Source organism: Diorhabda sublineata, chromosome 1 (genome assembly GCF_026230105.1).
Source record: "Diorhabda sublineata isolate icDioSubl1.1 chromosome 1, icDioSubl1.1, whole genome shotgun sequence".
Taxonomy (NCBI): Eukaryota; Metazoa; Arthropoda; class Insecta; order Coleoptera; family Chrysomelidae; genus Diorhabda; species Diorhabda sublineata.
The window spans coordinates 11579354-11600734 of record NC_079474.1 but is presented as its reverse complement, the minus strand read 5'-3'; the positions used below and the strand labels follow the sequence as shown (position 1 = coordinate 11600734).

Genomic DNA, 21381 nt, shown 5'->3' with positions numbered 1-21381 from the left:
CAGACAACAACAGTGTTGCCGGATATATAAATAACAAAATATTTACGTAATATAAAATGTTTTATATTTAAGAACGCTCCTCACAAATGAACGTTCCTATTGAGTTTAACCGAAATTCCAGATGGCGAAGATTTCAACAAACAACAGTGATGCCAGATTAATTCTATTGAAAATTATATTGTGACAAAAAAATTCTTTTGAAGTTTATAGCGAATAAAATGATAATGATCAAATATTACAAAAAACGAACAGGACCGTACTTAAACTAAATATATGAGTGTATATTAAAATATAAAATGACGTGACACCATTAATATACAAAATTTGTACGATAATTAACACCCAGAATTATGTTATTTGCACTCTATTTTCCATTTCTTGGTCACGTAGGTGATTATTAATCCAGATTAATCTATATGCTGATGCTAATTTCATATGAGACACGAATACACGTACATTTGAATTTACACTTCCTGGAATGGAGCTCGAAATTTGTTTACAATGGAATTTATGCTAATACCTAATTCAAGATAAATAAATAGACTTGGCAACATGTTATTACTAGATTTGTCTAATGGAAAAGCACTATAATTCTGTGATAAGCTACATAAACAGTAATACGAGGGGCAATGAGAATTTAGTATATGGACTACATACAAATTGTATTTGGAATAAATAAATATGATTGTTTTTACGTTTGGATATAACGATATTTATGCATTTCGATGTGGTGGATTGTTTTTTTATACTACATTTAAATTATCGGCTTTATTACCTTAGGGTAAACTAAATTTATTTACATTGTTTGGAAATCTGGTATGTTTTTCAAATCGAATTTATTTAATATGAAAGAAACAACAAAACCAATAATCCCACGACTTGGCAAAATGTCAAAGTATTCTGGATTCAATATCTACGTGAACTTTAGTGATAAAAATCTACAGGGTGCGTAAAAATACATTATAAAATCGATCGAGATGTTGGAGAATATTACATCACTCAATTAAGTCGTGCGACTGACACACAGATGTCGCTGCCATTGTCAAATCCATATGACGTTTATGAAATACCAACTTTCCACAAACTTTGTATGAAATTTCAAAAAATGTAATCAAAATAATTTCGTGTGTTGATTTATCATTGCTTCTTGATGTTATCCGGACTCTGCTCCATCGAAAATAACCATATGTTTAATTGGAGTGGTATTTGTGACAATGGATGAAACATGGATCCATCACTTCACTCCAGAATCAAAACGATCATCATCTGAGTGGACTGCAACCAGTGAATCACGTCCAAAGGCACAACAGTCAGTTGGGAACGTTATGGCTTCAGTATTTTAGGATCCCCATGTAATATTGCTCACCAATTATCTCCAAAATGGAGAGATAATCCAAAGAGAATACTGCAAAGAGTTGTTGGATCGTTCGAACGAAAAAATCAAGGAAAAAACGGCTGTTTCACAAAGACAATGCACCGATTCACAAATCGATTGCAACGATGGTTAAATTGAACGAATTACACTTCGAATGGCTTCTTCATCCACCGTATAGTGCAGATCTGCCCCCCAGTGACTACTGGCTATTCGCTGATCTTATCTCTTCTTATTTAATATGAAGGTAAGAACCAATTAGGATGAAAAAAATAAAAACAAACTAGAAGGTTTTAAAGACGTAAGAAAGCAATCCAAAAGTACTACCACATATAAAGTGTGCAAACAATTCGGGAGGGAAAAGATGACGTGAAAATGATGCTGTCAGAAAAAAATGCTCATGCGTTTCTGAGTTATAGGCATTTAAAGTTGCGAAATGGTTAACAATCCGTAATTTTTACAAGGAAAACCTGTACAATCTAAAGATTGCAAAAATGACTTATATAAAAGACCAAGAAGAAGATGGAAGAATATTTTGAGGAAATATTTGATATAGAAAATGAAAGAAACGAAAATGCAATCGAAGAAATGGCAAATGAAGAAAACATTGAACAGAGAAGTTGAAGAAGTAATAACTAAGGTGAAAAACAATAAAAGAACAGGAGTTAATGGGCTAAAAAAAACAAAAACACGGCAGTGGACAGTTTAAAGAAGAAATTTCCAAATTACTGAAATTACAACTGAAAACTGCCTTTTATGAATACGGGATACGTGCACAGATACTTTTTGTTGATTTCAAAAGAGCTTATGATAGCGTGAACGGAAAAAAGTTGATCCAAATATTACGAGAAATGAACGAAATCAACACAACAATGATTAAGACAAGGTACTATTTAATCTTATTCTATCTATCTAATTAAGAACGTCATCAATGTTTAGCTTATGCCGATGATGAATAAAGCAGAAGAGAAAGACCTACACGCCAATAATGACAGAACGAAGAATGAATGTGGAAGCAAGACAAAAAACAATTTCAAAGATAAATAAACGTTATGGGAGGCAAATAGGAATCGAGGAAGTAGAAAATTTCTAATCTATTTGGGTGTACCACCAGGTAATAAATGCCAAGAAGAAAAGGAAATCGAAATAAGAATTGCCACCAAAAGTAACAGCTGTGAAGGCAGCCTTAGAAGGATATTAACATCAAAAAAGTTATACGGATTAACGAAAGTTCGAATTCATAAAACAATTTTGAGACCCACCCTGTTATACGCCTGTGAAATCTGGGTAATCACGAATGAAACTAAACAGAAATTGGAAATCTGGGAGAAAGAAAGATTAAGAAAAATTGTTGGTCAACAATCAGAGTGTTTATAAAGACAAAGGGTTACAATGTCTAGGTCACTTTGAACGAAGACAAACTCTTGAAACGAATTGCATGGAAGATCCCAGAGGGCAAGAGGCAGACCATGGAAGAGCCCAGAGGGAAAGAGTTAGACTATGGAAGATCCCATAAGGCAAGAGGTAGCCCATGAAAGATCCCAGAGGGCAAGAGGCAGCCCATTAAAGATCCCAGAGGGCAAGAGGGAAAGAGATAGCTCACGGAAGATCCCAGAGGACAAGAGGCAGCCCATGGAAGATCCCAGAGGGCAAGAGGCAGCCCATTAAATATCCCAGAGGGCAAGAGGGAAAGAGATAGCTCACGGAAGATCCCAGAGGGCAAGAGGCAGACCATGGAAGAGCCCAGAGGGAAAGAGGGAAAGAGTTAGACTATGGAAGATCCTATAAGGCAAGAGGTAGCCCATGAAAGATCCCAGAGGGCAAGAGGCAGCCCATTAAATATCCCAGAGGGCAAGAGGGAAAGAGATAGCTCACGGAAGATCCCAGAGGGCAAGAGGCAGCCCATGAAAGATCCCAGAGGGCAAGAGGGAAAGAGATAGCTCATGGAAGATCCCAGAGGGCAAGAGGCAGCCCATGGAAGATCCCAGAGGGCAAGAGGCAGCCCATGAAAGATCCCAGAGGGCAAGAGGGAAAGAGATTGCTCATGGAAGATACTAGAGGGCAAAAGGGAAAGAGGTAGTCCATGGAAGATACTAGAGGGCAAATGGGAAAGAGGTAGACCAAGAAAACAATGGAGGAAAGTAGTGGAAAAAGGCCTTACGAAGAGAAACGTCTAGAAATTGAGATAAAAAGCAAGCCTATAGACCTAAATGGTTTGCAGTTCAAACTTCCAGCGCACTCCTTAATCCATTCCATTAAATTTCAAAATAACACACTTCAATAGATTTCTATTTCATACTAAGGGTATAAAGCCAAACGGTGTCTTATAAACAAAGATTATTAGTATCCCGTATATATTTACTTTACACGAGGGTACGTTTAAATTTTGTCTGTCAATGCAACAAGTTGAAACTTGTAAGAACTGATTTGTTTGATTATTATTTTTTAGGTGTTTATAATTGTAGTTTAGTCCTGTGAGACGCAGGAACGTGCTTTTGGACCAAGATATCTTGTGAAATTCGTATACGAATTGTTTTCGATCTCGCAAATGCAGACTTGTAAGTTTTAAAATGGTTAAAACCAAGAAACCATCGGTTGAAGCTCTTCCTTTGAGCTTGGAGATAAAATACGTACCAGGGGGCTCTAAAAACTACAACTGCTGAAGATAAACGTATTGTATTGATCAGTAAACGTGATCGATGACTCATTGGACCAGAGATAGCAGCCCAGATCAGTAATCTGGGGATCTGCCTTCGGATACTTCTCAAGTGAATAGAAGATTCAGAGAATCTGGACTTTTTGGAAGGGTTGCAGTGAAGAAATCTTCTTTTGAGATGGCAAAATGGAACTAAGAGGTTGCAGAGGACTGAGAAATGAGCTAACCAAAACTACTTAAGATAAACGTACTGTTTTGATCAATAAACGTGATCGATGATTCATTGGGCCAGATATAGCAGCCCAGATCAATAATCTGGGGATCTGCCTTCGGGTACTTCTCAAGTGAATAGAAGATTCAGAGAATCTGGACTTTTTGGAAGGGTTGCAGTGAAGAAACCTTCTTTTGAGATGCCAAAATGGAATTAAGAGGTTGCAGAGGACTGAGAAATGAGCTAACCAAAACTACTTAAGATAAACGTACTGTTTTGATCAATAAACGTGATCGATGATTCATTGGACCAGATATAGCAGCCCAGATCAATAATCTGGGGATCTGCCTTCGGGTACTTCTCAAGTGAATAGAAGATTCAGAGAATCTGGACTTTTTGGAAGGGTTGCAGTGAAGAAACCTTCTTTTGAGATGCCAAAATGGAATTAAGAGGTTGCAGGGGACTGAGAAATGAGCTAACCAAAACTACTTAAGATAAACGTACTGTTTTGATCAATAAACGTGATCGATGATTCATTGGGCCAGATATAGCAGCCCAGATCAATAATCTGGGGATCTGCCTTCGGGTACTTCTCAAGTGAATAGAAGATTCAGAGAATCTGGACTTTTTGGAAGGGTTGCAGTGAAGAAACCTTCTTTTGAGATGCCAAAATGGAATTAAGAGGTTGCAGAGGACTGAGAAATGAGCTAAACAAAACTACTTAAGATAAACGTACTGTTTTGATCAATAAACGTGATCGATGATTCATTGGACCAGAGATAGCAGCCCAGATCAGTAATCTGGGGATCTGCCTTCGGGTACTTCTCAAGTGAATAGAAGATTCAGAGAATCTGGACTTTTTGGAAGGGTTGCAGTGAAGAAACCTTCTTTTGAGATGCCAAAATGGAATTAAGAGATTGCAGAGGACTGAGAAATGAGCTAACCAAAACTACTTAAGATAAACGTACTGTTTTGATCAATAAACGTGAACGATGATTCATTGGACCAGAGATAGCAGCCCAGATCAGTAATCTGGGGATCTGCCTTCGGGTACTTCTCAAGTGAATAGAAGATTCAGAGAATCTGGACTTTTTGGAAGGGTTGCAGTGAAGAAATCTTCTTTTGAGATGCCAAAATGGAATTAAGAGGTTGCAGAGGACTGAGAAATGAGCTAACCAAAACTACTTAAGATAAACGTACTGTTTTGATCAATAAACGTGATCGATGATTCATTGGACCAGAGATAGCAGCTCAGATCAGTAATCTGGGGATCTGCCTTCGGGTACTTCTCAAGTGAATAGAAGATTCAGAGAATCTGGACTTTTTGGAAGGGTTGCAGTGAAGAAACCTTCTTTTGAGATGCCAAAATGGAATTAAGAGGTTGCAGAGGACTGAGAAATGAGCTAACCAAAACTACTTAAGATAAACGTACTGTTTTGATCAATAAACGTGATCGATGATTCATTGGACCAGAGATAGCAGCCCAGATCAGTAATCTGGGGATCTGCCTTCGGGTACTTCTCAAGTGAATAGAAGATTCAGAGAATCTGGACTTTTTGGAAGGGTTGCAGTGAAGAAACCTTCTTTTGAGATGCCAAAATGGAATTAAGAGATTGCAGAGGACTGAAGAACATGAGAATTGGACACAAGAAGAGTGGGAGACGAAGATGGGCAAAAAATCATGACAGGTAGTGTATGTTTTAATTTTTAAATAATTCAGAATTAATCTGCTTCGAACTACTACCCTTATCTAGCAATTTATTTATCCCAATCCAAGCAGAGGAAACGAATCCTATATCAGGACCTTTAGAAATCTATTAATTATTTTCGTTTCGTGACTAGAATCCTTTCAAAATGAAAAACATTATCTTGTAAATTGATCAAACTTATTTTTTTGAAAATTAAAAATAAAATTTTTGGTCTTGGTCCAATTTTATTATATTTATTAAACCGACTAATTGTACCGGCTTTAATCTAATATCCTAATAGTCAAAACAAAATTTCACGGTTTTTATATTGACGTTAAAATTTTTACTGGCAATTTCATGTGGAAATTTTATTGTCGACTTAAAATGGCGAGAAATTTCAATTTAAGTAGAAAAAAGACACCTTGAAACAAACTGCCCATATAATACAGTCTAAAATGATATACGACAGAACACAACTATTTTAATCTATATTGTTATTAAAGATGACGTTATACAACTAAATTAGTACACCCTGTATATTTTTTTTATTATAGTTATATTATTACGAGTACGATTACTATTGGATTGGTGTTTTTCATATAAATTCTAACTAATAAATTTATTAAAAATTTAAATCTTTCCCTGTATATTACAACGAAATAAATAAATACCAATAAAAATTAGTAGAATTAGTACCAAAGCAACATACGGTCGTTATTAATAAATAAAAAAATTCGAGAATGAAAAGTACGGAGTTTAACACTTACTCGAATGCAAAAACCCGGGAGACTGTGTCAAAAACTCAATTCGCGGGTCTCTGTCTATTTTAAAACATTCGAGTTATGCGTCGGATTCATAAATTATGTCTCCTACTTACACTATTTAAAATTAAACACCACAAATACCCCGAGATATCTGAATACCTTTAAATTCGACGTTGATTATTTGAATAAAAAAGTGCATACAACGTTTCGATATATAATTTGTCGAAAAATATTTTTTTAGAATATGGTGGTTCACCGAACTAACCTCAAAATATGTAGAAATAACGTAGTGGATGAAAAAAAAGAAGAATGTTCTATTGGAAATTATGTTTATTTTTATTAAAATGTATACAAATCATTAAGTTTATTAAATAGAGCTCTGCAATTCAAAAAAAAAACAATTTATAACATGAAACAAGAAGCTAATTGGTTTCAAATATAAAATTGCGACAACAGCGACTAATTAATGCCTTTGAAATGATACAAATTGGTATTTTTCAGGAATTAATTTGAGATGAAATGATAATTAAAGTAATTAGCCTTTCGGTTTTATAAATTGAAGTAGAATGCAAATATTTTCAATTCAAAAACTTCGATTAGAGACATTTTGGAAACATTATCTCTCTATCTATAATAGATTAAAAACTACACGTAGATTGGAAAGATCTTTAAACTACATTTTGAAAGTTTGACTGAATATTATATTGATATAATTTTATAAAAAGGAATTTAATCATTGCATATTAAAAATATTTTAATGCTTTTTAGTAAACCTAACCTAACATAATTTTGTTGTATAATTCAACTTACCAATATAAAAAACTGTACCACTTCATTTGCACGTTATAGATTTTTATAAAACACTTATTATTTTGCACACGAAACTTCTAGATTTACAAGTATAAATGAATTTCTTTTATACTTCGTCTAGAACTGAAGCGCGAAGGAATTGTTTTCCCTCCAAATCGTAATGACATATGACACTGTGTATAGGTAACACATTTTACATACATCAAATTATGTTAATGACTTCTACGAGGGGTTTTTATATTGAAGACAAAGCAAAATTACTATTAATTTTGATATAAAATTTTTCATAGAAGTTCGAAATGTTTATTTCGCGTATTATCTCGGAAAAATATGATCCCAAAGAGACGCATAAAATTTTATTTGTAAACTTTGACAGTTTGCGGCTATACTCACTGCAGCCATAATGTTTTTATACGTCAGGTGAATCGACTCGTTGACTCATTTATATCGAAAATATTTTCCATATAATAATTTTTGAAAAAATAGAAATTTATGTATTTAACATCGACCATTTTGCGTCTTAATGAAGTACTACGATGAAAATGAATATTAGAATAAATATTTTTATAAAATATATATGTTATAATATAGTTTTACAGGGTGACCCGTCATAAGAACTGACAAAACGAAGGCATAGCTAACATATGACAAGTAGAAGGAATTAACCTCTATACCAAGTATACAAAGGGTCTTAAAGTAGGGCACAAAATTTCAAAAATCCAAAAAAATGCAACCCTTTAAATTAAAAATATCAAATTCTGCACATAATATAATTCTGTTAAGTAAGTGTTTGTCATTTTTATTGTATTGACGTTCTCGAAAAGGATATAAATGGTAAAAATAAACCTTCTATTACTTGTTGAATCAATTGCTTTCTCATAAATAGCTCTATCCTTATGTTCCTCAATTGTTGCATAGAGGAAGCGAAATAAAGGGTAGCGCATTCTGCAGGTAAAATTATTTTATAAGCAACAGTGCGTTATGATGATATTCCACAGGTAGGTCGACGTCGACGGAGGAGACGGCTTCGGCGTCAGTGGTGACGGTAAAGTGGGAGCGGCCGATCGATGGGGACGGCACCGGCACGCAGCTCTACTACCGTCACCATCTACGGAGGGTAGAGGGTACATTTCCAAGGGTCAGGGTTGAAGGGACATATTAATATTGTTGCTGCTTCTTCTCTACTGTATCTTTTTTTATATACAAACGTATTTAATTACGAGAATGCCCTTAAGGAAAAAACGGGAAAAAACGCATTCTTTGGTCTAATAATTGAAATATAAGGAGGAGTATAAGTTTAATTAGCATTTCAAAGAGATAAATCGTTAATTAAAAGTTTTTCTAATAGAAAAAAAAATCTTTATGCCAATATTCATTATTTACACAATTTTCCGTAACTTTATAATAAACTGATAAAAAAATATTAATTAATTAGTCGAATACCTTTGAAATATTAAAAATTTTAATAAAAAGCTATGGAATATACGGGGGTTTTTAAAAAAATTAGTTTCTAATAAACAGACAACCCTGAATATTTTCCTCTGGTATCTTTACATTGTTTGAATATAATAGAAACCCACACTTAGTAATTTTTCGAATAGAAAAGTTCGATTTTATAGAAAACTGGGTTAAATAGGAAAAAAAATACCCGAAATTCCCTTACTAACCACCGTCCTACGCAACGGGGATATTCGGCGCTATAAGGACCATTAAATCAGTTGTCCGCCCCCGCTACATTCCACTAGTCAACAACCAAAATGATCTCAATAACTTATCAACTACAAAATGTAGTTTTCATTATTAATCTGCTATTTTCTAGCGGAAATGAAAAATTTAATAAAATATAGACAAAACACATTACATACTCGTATTGTGTGGTGCATAAAATTAATTAAGTCGAAGTTTTCACATAGCGCTGTTGCCTATTTTGTTAACGAGACGTCACACATTACGCACGTGTATTGTGTGTTGCCTAAAATTTGATTATTAAATTTACATGATTTTACACTAAGAAACTGAATTTCTCGCATATACAGTTTGAAATTTAAAAAAATAAATATTGTGAATATACATTTCGAATAAAAAATAACAAATTAATCAATTTCATATTAATTTTCGATAATATATAAAGCTTATACAGTTTGAAATAAATTTATTTATATTTTTTATGTATTATTTCAGTTTTTTTTGCAGTGTATGTAACACTTGACCTTAGATATAGTATATTAACAAATATTTATGGATGTTAAATGTCATTTATTGAAATATGAATTGAATTTATCATAGATCATCCCTTACGGTTCTTGAAAGATTTAGTTTTCGTCATGTTATTGTCCTTGATTCGTTGAAAAGTAGGTCAAGAAAAACGTATCGTCAATTCTGCTACTGCTGCGTCACGTTGTTCTCATATCAAATATATTCGAGTGTTAAAAGCTTACAAATTTACACTGAAACAATATTAATAAACAGTAGCGGCTCGTGACTTCGAAAAAATTATTTCAACTACTCAACATTGAATACGAGGGTTGTCAGTTTCGGACAACATATTTGAGCTTACATCGGAAAATTTCCTCTAATATTTCAGCAATTTCAAAGGTTTTGTTTCTGTTTGACAATCTTAGTGAGTCGTTGTTGAGATTTTTGTGAAAAAAAATCTTTTTTTCTTCATTTCATCCGTGGTAGATATGACAACATTTGACATTTTGACAACACTGTTGCTAGGTCAACGTCTGGCACATTCAAGTTCACCGTAAAGTCTCATAACCTCAAACCTCAACGTACCGATTGAAGTAAATCAGAATTTTTTGTGTAGAAAATATAGAAATTATTTTTTCTCCGTGCCTCGTATGCTTTTAGGTTAAATTTATGCTAAAATGGTGATTAAAACAAGAAGTTTAAATATTTTGTGACATTGAATTATTTAAAATGTATTTTGAAATTATATATTTATTTATGTTTCACGTTGTATATGTGATCTAGACGAGGTGCCGTATATATATCTATAAGTGAACGTGGGATTCCGGTCCTGCAGGATTCGTTGGTGGCGGCTTCGAGTATTGAGATGTGGTGGGGAGACGGGGCCGGTGCCGCGTGGGCGGCCCACTGCACGACTACGACATTCATTGCCGCCGCCAACTTCAGTCGCGTCCTCCTAGCCGTCTAGATCGCACACAAATACATTAAACAGAAATTCTCTCTCGAGTTGAACTGCCAAAAACTCGGGGGAGAAGCGAGAGGGTAGCCCGCGAGCCGCCGCTAGTATCCCTAGGAAATAATAGGAAAAGCAACAAGTGTTAAGATGTCGGTAACTTAATTTGTATTAAGATATGTGGGCAGTGTGGGCCTTGTGGGCAGGCCTATGGGTAGCGGCCGTGGCCACTCCGCGCCAACCGATCCATTTCGATAAAGACTCTACCCTGAGGCGGCAAATGCCACATCCGTTTTGGCAGAAGAGGCACCAGGTGAACGCCGCAGCAGCGCGCCCACCTCCCGACGAACTCAGGGACTTCCAGCAGCATTTAGATGCAGTCAATTCACAGCTGATGCTCAGGTCTCCCAGGGGGCAAAGGCAATATGACGTGCCACAAATAGGTAAGATAATATTCCAAGGTATTCGACACAGAAAATTTTCTCATTTCATTTTCATTTTTATAGATATGTTGTAATATTTTAAATTCATATGAAATCTGTAAAATTTGCTGTGGAAAAAAATGTTGCCTCGAATTATCGATCTGAATTCGCTCTCAAAGGCAACGGCTACACTGATTTGTCTACAGACATTCAGAATGTTTAACCTTTGATTCATACATATTTTTTTGGAGCCTTGTAACTTAATAGCCACACCTCGTATATCTACAAACTTTGATATGAATCCCATTTAAAATGTTATCCACATTATTTTCTTATACAGAGTGTCCCGGGATGCAAAAAATTCGGGAGTGCGTAGATGACGTGAAAATAATGCTGTGATACAAAAAAAATTCCCATATGTCCACTCGTTTCTGAGTTATAGGCATTTAAAGTTGCGGAATCAGAATTTAATTTATTTTTAATTATATTTTCTTAATTATACTTTCGAACATTATGAATTTTTAATGGATGATTACGTAAATCCATGTAGTTTGACGGAATAAATAATATACATCTATCCGAAGACAGTGGCGGCTCACGCCCAATGGTTAACGATCCGTAACCTTTACTAAATATAACAAAAATAAATTTTTCATCGATTTTCATCGATTTTTCGTTTAACTCAATAATATTTATGGTTTAGGAGATATTAAGATTTTTTAGATGGTTGTACACGCCAAGGAAATTGTTGCTAATTAGCATCAAATCGATAATTGTTGCTATTTAGTTGCTGAAACCGCGGTTTTGTTGCTTAAGCCGTTCGCGAAAAATCGCTATTAATGCTAAATTCATATAAATCTAGCATAAAATTTCGATAAATCAATAAATATCGAGTCAACTAGGGAACAAAATTTGTTGCTGCAAATAAGTACTACCGAAAATTAGAATAAAAAGACGAATTCTTTATGCTAGCAGTGATTTTCTTGAAACGTGCTAGCTTGAACTCGACTTGTTGCACGGAAAATGAATAGAAGATTTAATTGCAACATTTAACAATGTTCAAATGAGCCTTAAGAATAAACGACTAAATGGAAACTGAAAACCGGCCGATCCTTTCGATCAACAAAACACGTTTTTCGGTTTTTTTTCCGACAACAATAACTCACGAACGAATCAACCGATTTTGACCAACTTGGATGCAATCGATGTGTTTTTTTTTATGTTAAGAGCTGATTAGTTTTTGTGAAGGATCGATAAACCAGTTTAAAAGTTATTTCGAAAAAAACACGTTTGAAAAAATTTGTTTCGAATTCTTGAAATCTGCTGGTCCAAATCGGTTCTAATTGTACTCAAAATTTGAATTTGGATAAGCCCTTTCGAATAATTCCAACCGCGATGGAATCGCTCGAGTCATTCAAAATTTATAAGAGATTCACATACATACATACACACACATACGTACAGACGTACGGATATCATCGCGAAAATATTCAGGGAAGCTTCCTAGGACCTCAAAACGTCGAGATCTGAGGGAAAAAAGGGGTAAAATCAATAACTTCCATATTTTTGAAAATTTTCAATTTTCTTAGCGGAAAGTTAAAAAAAATACTTATTTTCGTTTTTCTTTGTCCAATGATAACTCACAAACAAATCAACTAATTTCGACCAGACTGTCGGCGATCGAAGTGGGTTTTTGAGGTTAAGAGTTTTTGAAATCGATCAGTAGGGCCTTTTAAAAATCATTTCCAAAGGACTACATTTAAAAATCGATTCTGTTGCTTATTATTTAAGACTCATTTGAACATTGTTCAATTTAGCAAATAAATTTCTTTAAAATTTGATGTTCAACAAGTCAATTTCAACGTAGCATGTACTCAAAAATTTGTTGCTGATCGAAAGGATCGGCCGATTTTCAGTTTCCATTTTGTTGTTTATTCTTTAGGCTCATTTGAACATTGTTAAATGTTGCAATTAAATCTTCTATTCATTTTCCGTGCAACAAGTCGAGTTCAAGTTAGCATATTTCAAGAAAATTACTGCTGGCATAAAAAATTCGTTTTTTTTTTCTAATTTTCGGTAGTACTTACTTGCAGCAACAAATTTTATTCCCTAGTTGACTCTATATTTATTGATTCATCGAAATTTTATGTTAGATTTATATGAATTTAGCATTAATAGCGATTTTTCGCGAACGGCTTAAGCAACAAAACCGCGGTTTCAGCAACTAAATAGCAACAATTATCGATTTGATGCTAATTAGCAACAATTTCCTTGACATGTACAACAATCTAAAAAATCTTAATATCTCCTAAACCATAAATATTATCGAATTAAACGAAAAATCGATTGAAAAATGTATTTTTGTTATATTTAGTAAATGTTACGGACCGTTAACCATTGGGCGTGAGCCGCCCCTGTCGTCGGATAGATGTATATTATTTATTCCGTCAAACTACATGGATTTACGTAATCATCCATTAAAAGTTCATAATGTTCGAAAGTATAATTAAGAAAATATAATTAAAAATAAATTAAATTCTGATTCCGCAACTTTAAATGCCTATAACTCAGAAACGAGTGGACATATGGGAATTTTTTTTGTATCACAGCATTATTTTCACGTCATCTACGCACTCCCGAATTTTTTGCATCCCGGGACACTCTATATAAGAAAATAATGTGGATAACATTTTAAATGGGATTCATATCAAAGTTTGTGGATATACGGGGTGTGGCTATTAAGTTACAAGGCTCCAAAATAAAAAAAATGCATGAATCAAAGGTTAAAGATTCCGAATGCGATATCTACCAAGTCTATAGACAAATCAGTGTAGCCGTTGCCTTTGAGAGCGAATTTAGATCGATAATTCGGGGCAATAATTTTTTCCACTGCAAATTTTACATATTTCATATGAATTAAAAACATTATAACGTCCAAATATCTACAAAAATGAGATGAATAAATAAAATATAGCAACAATTTCCTTGGCATGTACAACGATCTAAAAATCTTCATATCTCTTAAACCATAAATATTAAGGAGTTAAACAAAGAGTACATTTTTGTTAAAAAATCGATGGAAAATTTCGTTATTATTATCTTTAGATTATACAGGTTGTCCCTGTAAAAGTTATAAACTGTTAACCATCGGGCATGAGCCGTCCCTGGTTCACTACGTGGACATACGTAATCATCCATTAAAAATTCATATTGTTCGAATGTATAATTTGGAAAATATACTCAAATATCATCATTATTTTCACGTCATCTACTCCCTTTCGAGTTTTTTGCATCAATTCCCGTACCACTCTGTATCATTCGACCTGAAGAATAATTTTATGTTTATTACGTCATCATGAAGCCTACTACTTTAAAAGTTGTGATTATTAATTTCCGGATTTTCTTTTCTGTACATCCGAAAGCGTTGAGCTTGTTTTTTGATTGGAGAATTTTCTTTCCGAGTTTGTGAAATTAAATTTTAGCCGAGAAAGCGAAGAAGATTCGAATTGGATCGTGGGCGAAGATAAAAATTCACAATGCTTACATTATTATATTAATGCGAAAATATGACTGGCATTCAAAATTCTAACAAATAGCTACTACACTACATCAAAAAAAGTTATTGCTTTAGTCGAAAACGGACTTAATCAGCGAGCTGTTGCTAGAACCAAAATTATGAGGAACTGTACTATCATATAGTACAGTGAACCAAGCAAATCACCTCGTAATTTTAAAGAGCTAAAAATTTCAAAATAACCCCATGAATCTATAGAGAATTGAATCTAATGTAGAAAATGTGGAATGAAGTTTTTTATTTAAATGAATAATGTCTGAGTTATTCGCGATTTAAAATTAAACATTTTTTTACGAAAAACTCGAAAATTACGCATTTTCTGGAAAAAATTATGCTTATCAAAATTGAAGCTTATAAAAAAACAAAGGAATTGGTCAGTTTAAATTAAATTTTTCAAATAATATTCAGTCACTGAAAGTCAATTTTTTCTTTTTAGTAAATTTATGCAGATTTGAGCTCAAATAATGGAAAAACGATCAATTTTCCAAAAAAATTGTGATAACCATTTTTAAAGTACTTCTTCAGACCTTTAAAATGAGCTTTTATGAAACCGTCTAGCTTGAAAATTAAGCAAGTTATGACGAAAATAAAAAAAACACGTTTTCCAACAGTTTTTCATGAAAAACTCGAAAATTACGCATTTTCTGGAAAAAATTATTCTTATCAAAATTGAAGCTTATAAAAAAACAAAGAAATTGGTCAGTTTAAATTAAATCTTTCAAATAATACTCAGCAACTTATGAGTCACTGAAAGTCAATTTTTTCTTTTTCGTAAAATTTTGCACAGATTTGTGCTCAAATAACGGAAAAACGATCAATTTTCCAAAAAAATTGTGATAACCATTTTTAAAGTACTTCTTCAGACCTTTAAAATGAGCTTTTATAAAACCGTCTAGCTTGAAAATTAAACGAGTTATGATGAAAGTAAGTTAAGAAACTCGAATTTGAAAAAAAATGTCGGTAATTTTGCGTCAAAATTGAAATCAATGTAGCCTTTGTAAAATTATTTTTGTTTAAGCCCTAATAATACGTTCCAAAAGTTTGAATGGTTTGGAACACGTATATTTTGAAAAATAGTTGTTAAATGTGAAATTTTTTTTCGATTTTTTTAAAAAAAGTTATTTTTTCAAAATATTTCAAAAACCATTGGATCAACGAAACAATTTTTTTACTAAAATTTAGCTTTTATTTTACTGAACATTTTGCTTATTTTTAAACTCACGTAGCTTGAAAATTAAACGAGAAATAAGCGTTTAAAGTATTGATTTCAATGCTAATGGAGAGTCTTTTTTAACCAAAATTCTTTGGAGAAAAGGGCCTAGAAGGGTTACAACTCTCATGATTTTGTAGCTTATGAAATTACCTACAAAATGATGTATGGATGAATGCAAAAAGCTTAAAGGAAAGCCGAGTTATTATTAAAAAACCGAATACATCCTAGAGATAATGCTGGAAAATCACGAAACGTCCAAGTTTTGATCTTTTTGGAATATTTTGTATAATTGTCCTCCTGTTGAAGAAAAGGAATTAGAAAGTTAAAGTTAAATTATTGACGTATACTTTAAAAATCATGTTAATTAATATTTATAGGGGGTAAAAAATTGTAGAAATATTTCATTATATCAGAAGCAAAAATTCATTTTCATTTTCGTAACAAAATCCATTACTTTAAGCTTTCAAAAAAAATGTTTCCCTAATTTTTGTGATAAGGGGTAGTTTTTAGGAGTTGAATTAAATTAAAAACTTATGAATCAGGTTTGTTATATTTAAATTATATACATTTTTTCTACTTGAAATCGAAAATAAAATGATTTCATACTTTCAGCCGTTTGTTAAAACTGTATTAGGGTAGTTTTTAAGGGTAGTTACCTATAAAAAATATAAATATTACTTACATTGTAAAAAAACAATAATTTCACATGTTTGAACATAATGAACATGAAAAATTTCATGTTTTTTACCACATTTTTTAAATAATCTTTGTATGAGGGGTCGTTTTTAAGGGTAGGTGAGCTGTAAAATATCAAAATATTAAAGTCATGATACAAAACAATCAACATTTATTATATTTGAACATAACTATAGCCCATTACCGCTTTAATTCATTAAATTTCAATTTATTGGAGTAAGGGGTGATTTTCACCCCTTAAAAATAAAAAGTATACTTCGCGACCAAGTCGGGTTTGAAGAGGAGGGTAAGATGAACTTAATTCCAAATTTTCAAGAAGATCGATGAAGGTTTTTACTAATTGGCGATCTGGTAGAGGCAGGATGACACCTTTATATATTAACAACATCAAGAAATCGTCATCTTTCAGTGAACAGTAAGACGAAGACTGCAGAAAAATAGCCTCATTCCTGAAAAACCTGCGTTTGGTCCAAAACTTATCCAGCTCATCGACAAACACGCCTGCGTTTCGCAGTGGACCATCAGAATTGTACGTTGGATCAATGAGGATCTGCTGTGTTCTCAGATGAGACCAGAATATGCCCAAGGGATCGATTTGCTGCTTTGAATAGCAGATGGCTTGCGGAGGTGGTTTCCGTATGATCTGGGGTGCAATTTCTATAGGAAAACGAACCAACTTTGTGTTTATTCGTATGGGCAATCGTGTTAATGGAAGAAGAGGTTTAACGACTGATAGATATATAAAGAAAATTTTGGAAATTGATGTTTTACTTTACGTTAAGTACATTGGGAACGAGTTTATCTTTATGCATGACGATGCAAGAGAGCACACCTCCAGATTATATTGCACTAGTTGGTTTCCGGGTTATCGCGTGCAAGCTGCAAATCTAGGAAGAAATCTAGTTACTTTTGGCTTAGCTACCAACCTGTCTATCAGGTTTTAAGAGCAAGATATAATTAATAACAGCGATCCGCTGATCACTTTTTCACTTCGTTACTTACTTAGTTTTGTTATCATCATTTTTAAACCGGTCACTAAATAATTAATCAAATTTTAAGTTAGGTATTTGTTGAAGTCGCTCATTGAATTTTTATTAGTCACAGCTATGATGCAATGACTTTAGACACATTTGAACATTGTTCAATGTAGCAACTGAATTTCTTTAGCATTTTTTGTTCAACAAGTCATTTTCAAGGTAGCATTTATTCAAATAACTGTTTCTGATCGAAAGGATCGGCCGATTTTCAGTTTCTTTTTTGTTGTTTATTTTTTAGGTTCACTTGAACCTAATTATTCAATGTAGCAACTGAATTTCTTTAGCATTTTTTGTTCAACAAGTCATTTTCAAGGTAGCATTTATTCAAAAAACTATTTCTGATCGAAAGGATCGGCCGATTTTCAGTTTCTTTTTTGTTGTTTATTCTTTAGGTTCACTTGAACCTAATTACTCAATGTAGCAACTGAATTTCTTTAGCATTTTTTGTTCAACAAGTCATTTTCAAGGTAGCATTTATTCAAAAAACTGTTTCTGATCGAAAGGATCGGCCGATTTTCAGTTTCTTTTTTGTTGTTTATTCTTTAGGTTCACTTGAACCTAATTATTCAATGTAGCAACTGAATTTCTTTAGCATTTTTTGTTCAACAAGTCATTTTCAAGGTAGCATTTATTCAAAAAACTGTTTCTGATCGAAAGGATCGGCCGATTTTCAGTTTCTTTTTTGTTGTTTATTCTTTAGGTTCACTTGAACCTAATTATTCAATGTAGCAACTGAATTTCTTTAGCATTTTTTGTTCAACAAGTCATTTTCAAGGTAGCATTTATTCAAAAAACTGTTTCTGATCGAAAGGATCGGCCGATTTTCAGTTTCTTTTTTGTTGTTTATTCTTTAGGTTCACTTGAACCTAATTATTCAATGTAGCAACTGAATTTCTTTAGCATTTTTTGTTCAACAAGTCATTTTCAAGGTAGCATTTATTCAAAAAACTGTTTCTGATCGAAAGGATCGGCCGATTTTCAGTTTCTTTTTTGTTGTTTATTTTTTAGGTTCACTTGAACCTAATTATTCAATGTAGCAACTGAATTTCTTTAGCATTTTTTGTTCAACAAGTCATTTTCAAGGTAGCATTTATTCAAAAAACTGTTTCTGATCGAAAGGATCGGCCGATTTTCAGTTTCTTTTTTGTTGTTTATTCTTTAGGTTCACTTGAACCTAATTATTCAATGTAGCAACTGAATTTCTTTAGCATTTTTTGTTCAACAAGTCATTTTCAAGGTAGCATTTATTCAAAAAACTGTTTCTGATCGAAAGGATCGGCCGATTTTCAGTTTCTTTTTTGTTGTTTATTCTTTAGGTTCACTTGAACCTAATTATTCAATGTAGCAACTGAATTTCTTTAGCATTTTTTGTTCAACAAGTCATTTTCAAGGTAGCATTTATTCAAAAAACTGTTTCTGATCGAAAGGATCGGCCGATTTTCAGTTTCTTTTTTGTTGTTTATTTTTTAGGTTCACTTGAACCTAATTATTCAATGTAGCAACTGAATTTCTTTAGCATTTTTTGTTCAACAAGTCATTTTCAAGGTAGCATTTATTCAAAAAACTGTTTCTGATCGAAAGGATCGGCCGATTTTCAGTTTCTTTTTTGTTGTTTATTCTTTAGGTTCACTTGAACCTAATTATTCAATGTAGCAACTGAATTTCTTTAGCATTTTTTGTTCAACAAGTCATTTTCAAGGTAGCATTTATTCAAAAAACTGTTTCTGATCGAAAGGATCGGCCGATTTTCAGTTTCTTTTTTGTTGTTTATTTTTTAGGTTCACTTGAACCTAATTATTCAATGTAGCAACTGAATTTCTTTAGCATTTTTTGTTCAACAAGTCATTTTCAAGGTAGCATTTATTCAAAAAACTGTTTCTGATCGAAAGGATCGGCCGATTTTCAGTTTCTTTTTTGTTGTTTATTCTTTAGGTTCACTTGAACCTAATTATTCAATGTAGCAACTGAATTTCTTTAGCATTTTTTGTTCAACAAGTCATTTTCAAGGTAGCATTTATTCAAAAAACTGTTTCTGATCGAAAGGATCGGCCGATTTTCAGTTTCTTTTTTGTTGTTTATTCTTTAGGTTCACTTGAACATTATTCAATGTAGCAACTGAATTTCTTTAGCATTTTTTGTTCAACAAGTCATTTTCAAGGTAGCATTTATTCAAAAAACTGTTTCTGATCGAAAGGATCGGCCGATTTTCAGTTTCTTTTTTGTTGTTTATTCTTTAGGTTCACTTGAACCTAATTATTCAATGTAGCAACTGAATTTCTTTAGCATTTTTTGTTCAACAAGTCATTTTCAAGGTAGCATTTATTCAAAAAACTGTTTCTGATCGAAAGGATCGGCCGATTTTCAGTTTCTTTTTTGTTGTTTATTCTTTAGGTTCACTTGAACCTAATTATTCAATGTAGCAACTGAATTTCTTTAGCATTTTTTGTTCAACAAGTCATTTTCAAGGTAGCATTTATTCAAAAAACTGTTTCTGATCGAAAGGATCGGCCGATTTTCAGTTTCTTTTTTGTTGTTTATTTTTTAGGTTCACTTGAACCTAATTATTCAATGTAGCAACTGAATTTCTTTAGCATTTTTTGTTCAACAAGTCATTTTCAAGGTAGCATTTATTCAAAAAACTATTTCTGATCGAAAGGATCGGCCGATTTTCAGTTTCTTTTTTGTTGTTTATTCTTTAGGTTCACTTGAACCTAATTATTCAATGTAGCAACTGAATTTCTTTAGCATTTTTTGTTCAACAAGTCATTTTCAAGGTAGCATTTATTCAAAAAACTGTTTCTGATCGAAAGGATCGGCCGATTTTCAGTTTCTTTTTTGTTGTTTATTCTTTAGGTTCACTTGAACATTATTCAATGTAGCAACTGAATTTCTTTAGCATTTTTTGTTCAACAAGTCATTTTCAAGGTAGCATTTATTCAAAAAACTGTTTCTGATCGAAAGGATCGGCCGATTTTCAGTTTCTTTTTTGTTGTTTATTCTTTAGGTTCACTTAAACCTAATTATTCAATGTAGCAACTGAATTTCTTTAGCATTTTTTGTTCAACAAGTCATTTTCAAGGTAGCATTTATTCAAAAAACTGTTTCTGATCGAAAGGATCGGCCGATTTTCAGTTTCTTTTTTGTTGTTTATTCTTTAGGTTCACTTGAACATTATTCAATGTAGCAACTGAATTTCTTTAGCATTTTTTGTTCAACAAGTCATTTTCAAGGTAGCATTTATTCAAAAAACTGTTTCTGATCGAAAGGATCGGCCGATTTTCAGTTTCTTTTTTGTTGTTTATTTTTTAGGTTCACTTGAACCTAATTATTCAATGTAGCAACTGAATTTCTTTAGCATTTTTTGTTCAACAAGTCATTTTCAAGGTAGCATTTATTCAAAAAACTGTTTCTGATCGAAAGGATCGGCCGATTTTCAGTTTCTTTTTTGTTGTTTATTCTTTAGGTTCACTTGAACCTAATTATTCAATGTAGCAACTGAATTTCTTTAGCATTTTTTGTTCAACAAGTCATTTTCAAGGCAGCATGTATTCAAAAAACTGTTTCTGATCGAAAGGATCGGCCGATTTTCAGTTTCTTTTTTGTTGTTTATTCTTTAGGTTCACTTGAACATTATTCAATGTAGCAACTGAATTTCTTTAGCATTTTTTGTTCAACAAGTCATTTTCAAGGTAGCATTTATTCAAAAAACTATTTCTGATCGAAAGGATCGGCCGATTTTCAGTTTCTTTTTTGTTGTTTATTTTTTAGGTTCACTTGAACCTAATTATTC

General features: G+C 32.8%; 2 protein-coding genes across 5 annotated transcripts in view; one reads left to right on the top strand and one right to left on the bottom strand.

The window, feature by feature from the left end:
* LOC130452386 (D-beta-hydroxybutyrate dehydrogenase, mitochondrial) overlaps positions 1-21381 on the bottom strand; it is a 36006-nt gene that overhangs the window by 5149 nt on the left and 9476 nt on the right. Inside the window, exon 1 of one of the 4 annotated variants that reach the window (XM_056791636.1) lies at positions 7502-7680. The exons of 2 other annotated variants lie outside the window; for them this stretch is intronic. The gene's annotated coding sequence lies outside the window, so the exon portion shown is untranslated. Of the gene's footprint in view, positions 1-6694; positions 6741-7501; positions 7681-21381 lie in introns of those variants that run through there. One more of the 4 variants, XM_056791634.1, reaches the window with a different exon arrangement.
* The window catches only part of LOC130452388 (uncharacterized), a 64594-nt gene continuing 53835 nt past the window's right edge, over positions 10623-21381 (top strand). The window contains exon 1 of the mRNA XM_056791637.1: positions 10623-11092. Within this exon, the coding sequence (XP_056647615.1) occupies positions 10828-11092 (265 nt within the window). The 5' untranslated portion in view covers positions 10623-10827. The remainder of the gene's footprint in view (positions 11093-21381) is intronic.